Raw genomic sequence first — 3,570 nt, 5'->3', positions numbered from 1 at the left:
GGACACAGAGTCATGGAACTCGTTGAGCTGCTCAAGAATTTGGTGTTACTGATACTCGAGTTCGAGATCAACCTCCGTGACGTCGACGGCTACCACGGAGGCTTTGCTCTTGCCCATGGAAACAACACACCTGGATGCTGATACCAAATGATAGGACCTAAACAGAAAGGGGTGCTACAAAGAGGAAAGGAATAAGGAAAAAACTAAAACATTCTGATTTCATTCATATCTCCCCCAAATGGTGGAAGTTGATTCATATACAACCCTAATGCAAGAGTGTACACGATTGGAACACATCATCACTCACAGATCATTGGATGAAACCAACAACATACAATTCAAAAGACCATATCACCCTAAGGATAAACATCTTACTACTATTAAACCAGAGTCCTAACACCCTGTGAAGCCATTCTTCTGATCTCGAGTTTTGTGTTCGTGAGAGAGAATTGAGAGGGGTTTAGGTTTTAGGGTTTTGGAATGACGGATCAATTTTTACAGGCCTTTATCAGATATATATGGAGTTTGTCAATAATAATTGGCCAAGATCGGCCCATTTCAATTTTATGATTTTGTGATGTTTTTATTTTTTCAAACGAGATTTTGTTAAATTAGATGTTAGATCAATCATCGACGGGGTTCAAACCCACGTCGTCATATAAAGGCTCAACACCTTTTTACCATTGTGGTAAAAGGCCAATTGCGACTTTGAGATGTTTTGATTTTGGTTTAGTTAACAACTATCTGGTCGACACTGTTTATGTAGAAAGCAATATGTCGCATTATAAATATGTAGGAAATTGTATTTAAAATTCTCATGCCTCTTGAAAAAGCACTTGAAACTGTTTATTAAAGCACATTCAAAAACTGTTTATACAGCCACTTACTATGGTCTAGTGATTGTTCTTCACTTGTACGCGAGAGGTTTTAAGTTCGATTCTCGCCAAAGGCAAAGGCGAAGGCGAAGTTGAACCATATTATTATGACAAGCCCATTGTGAGACTTAACTCATTTCCCACCCTTACCGTGTGCTAAAAAAAAAAAAAAAAAATTACGTGCTTCCTATGGGCCAGGACAAAAACACCACCCCCTATCCCATCACCCTTGATTTGTTATGCTAACCTCCATTTTTATACGGAGCAAGACACAAAAACACCCCGCCACCCCCACATATACACCACCATCCCCATCCCACATGTTCCTAATCCGACTTCCCCACACAAGACCCTCTCCCTTCAAAGTCATCCCCAATAGGCTTGCGTATAACCCAAGAAATCTTTTAGCCATTTTTGAAGTTCATACACAATATTTACAGAGTCGGGTGCAAACTCAAATTTTGCATATTTTCTCTTCGTCAAGGCATTTTTGAATCCATACGTTGAATCTGGTGAGTTATCCCATGTTTAACACCAGGCAAGGCCAAAGTAACGACAAACTGATGAATTTAATCCGGAGGTAAAACTGTGAAGAAACTTAGATAGGTATAAACTTGTCATGAAATTAATCAACAAGTATAAAACCTCTCTTTATATATTCAAAACAGGAGAATGGTAAGTTGAGTACATTTTCCAATTCAAATGATTTGGATATCAGAGCCTCCATGATCACATCCCTGTTGCAATCCCCACCCGTTACCACAAAACCTCTGCACACGACCAGAGAAGAATTGCACACCCACGGAACTGAAACTGTAAAACCCAAACCCGAATCTTTCCCTCCCACTACCACGTCCTTGTATGCCTGGCAAACCCTCGAGACGTACTTTCCCATTGGCAAAGTTTGCTGCAAAACGGATGGTGCAGAACCGTCAGGGTTCAAGATATCAGAATCTGAATGAAGGTTCACCACAACTGTGCCATGATCTGGGTGAAGCCGGCTGCTGAGGGCTTTTAGAAATGGGGAATGTGGATCCCATAACTTGCGTGGGAATATGTCTTCCCCATCATAAGCATCAACGAAGACCATATCATACTGAATGGTGGTGTTGAGGATGAAATCCTCGGCATCGGATTCATGGAGGAACAGCCTCTCGTGGATGCCTTTCCACATAACGGTATCCATGGTATTGGGTGACACGGCACGCTTGCCTGATGGAGTCATAATTGAGAAAGCCGGAAATCCCATGGCTCGAACTGAGGCTGAGATAACGAGAGGGTCGATTTCAACTACATCAACAATAGCACCTGAAAAGAAGCAGAACATTCTAGGTTAGGTTCAATACCCAATTATTCAGCTCAGGACTTCTGATAGGATGGCCGAAAACAGATTGGATTCGGAGATCACCAAGAATCAGTATTTACAAAACAATTTACCAAAAAGGCACATCCTTCATTCCTTCAATTTCCCACAACCATTCACACTGCCATTAACAGAGAACTAGCAATGCAACCTACCTTGAATTTTACTAGCCAAAAACAACGGTAAGCTTCCGCCACCCTGACCAATGCACAATATACGAATATTTTCGGTCCCAGTCACCGCGTTCATGAGATTGTAATTACAGGATGCTATAGTGGCCAACCCAGCTGCTAACATGCTCTTAAGATCTGAAAAAGCAGAATCCATCACACAACAGCTTTAATCTTTTAGAAAAATGAAAGTAACCAAATGTAATGCAATCACTAGTCATACACTCAGAAACACTGGATATAGAAGTTCAATCACCAAACACCATGATTCAAATTTGATTCAACAGTATGCAAATGCTAATTAGAAATTCAATTGGGTATTAATTAAATTAAAACAAAACCCACATCAAATTTGATAAAATTTGTAATTAAATGTTAGATAGAAATTGAATTGGGAAAAAGGCTTTTGCTTACAAGGAACAGCCAAGCAATGAGGCTGCTGCATAAGGGCAATCGATTCCGGTTCCGATCGCAGATAGGCAGCCAAAACCTTAACGGTGCTCTGGCGGGTGTCGTCGTTAAAGCGGAGAGCGCGCCATTGATATCCGAGCACTCTGAATCTCTCGTTGTTCTGACGGCACTCCTGTATCTCTTCGTACCTTTGCTGCAGCCATCTCTCTGTCGACGCCCAATGGAGCTCGCTGGGTTTTGAGGAAGGATAGGCGATGACTGAGACAACGCCATTGCCTTTGTCGGATGTGGAGCGGAGGACGGTGTGGCCTTCGGATTCTTCCCCCCACCACTCCGAGGCGTAGGACCAGTCGCCTTCGTCCTCGATACGACGTCGTACTGCGGTTGAGAGCTTCCGGAGGTTCAGTCCCGAGCTCAATCCAGCTCTGCGCCACATGGCCGTACCCCGCAGGAAGTGAAAAACCCTAACCGGGCCTTTTCCTGGTTTTCTAACGACTCGGGGGTTTTAGAGTAGTTTTCTTTTTTTCTTTTTTTTTTTTAGAAATTTATCACTTTTGTTATTTTTTTTTTAATTTTTTAATTTTTTTTTTGCAAGTGACCTTTTAGAAATTTATCACCAAATAAGATTTCAGTTTTCATTTTTTTAAAAAATGAAAACAAAAAGCTAAAATCAAAATGATGATCAATCTAAATTTAAAAAAAAAAAAAAAAAATCTAAATGTACCATATGTAATCCCATGTGAGTTATTTT

At 41.0% G+C, this 3,570-nt stretch overlaps 1 protein-coding gene across 1 annotated transcript; it reads right to left on the bottom strand.

Annotated features, from left to right (window-relative positions):
* Positions 1-1,425: 1,425 nt before the first annotated feature.
* On the bottom strand, positions 1,426-3,322 carry LOC137732282 (uncharacterized). The gene is made up of 3 exons (XM_068471589.1): positions 2,823-3,322; positions 2,394-2,546; positions 1,426-2,183 (listed from the first exon to the last, which is right to left on the bottom strand). The coding sequence occupies exons 1-3, from the start codon at positions 3,253-3,255 to the stop codon at positions 1,501-1,503; spliced, it is 1,269 nt and encodes a 422-aa protein (XP_068327690.1). The 5' UTR covers positions 3,256-3,322; the 3' UTR covers positions 1,426-1,500.
* Positions 3,323-3,570: the final 248 nt, after the last annotated feature.

This window comes from Pyrus communis, chromosome 4 (genome assembly GCF_963583255.1).
Source record: "Pyrus communis chromosome 4, drPyrComm1.1, whole genome shotgun sequence".
Classification (NCBI taxonomy): domain Eukaryota; kingdom Viridiplantae; phylum Streptophyta; class Magnoliopsida; order Rosales; family Rosaceae; genus Pyrus; species Pyrus communis.
Note: the sequence above shows the minus strand (reverse complement) of the source record. Positions and strands in the feature narration are given on the sequence as shown.

What these genes read in the sequence shown, in the direction of transcription:
- LOC137732282 (XM_068471589.1), bottom strand. Translation starts at nt 3,255, where the DNA reads ATGTGGCGCAGAGCTGGATTGAGCTCGGGACTGAACCTCCGGAAGCTC. An exon ending in TCATTGCTTGGCTGTTCCTT is followed by an intron (nt 2,547 to 2,822) that starts GTAAGCAAAAGC and finishes CTGCTTTTTCAG; the next exon opens with ATCTTAAGAGCATGTTAGCA. An exon ending in TTTGGCTAGTAAAATTCAAG is followed by an intron (nt 2,184 to 2,393) that starts GTAGGTTGCATT and finishes GCTTCTTTTCAG; the next exon opens with GTGCTATTGTTGATGTAGTT.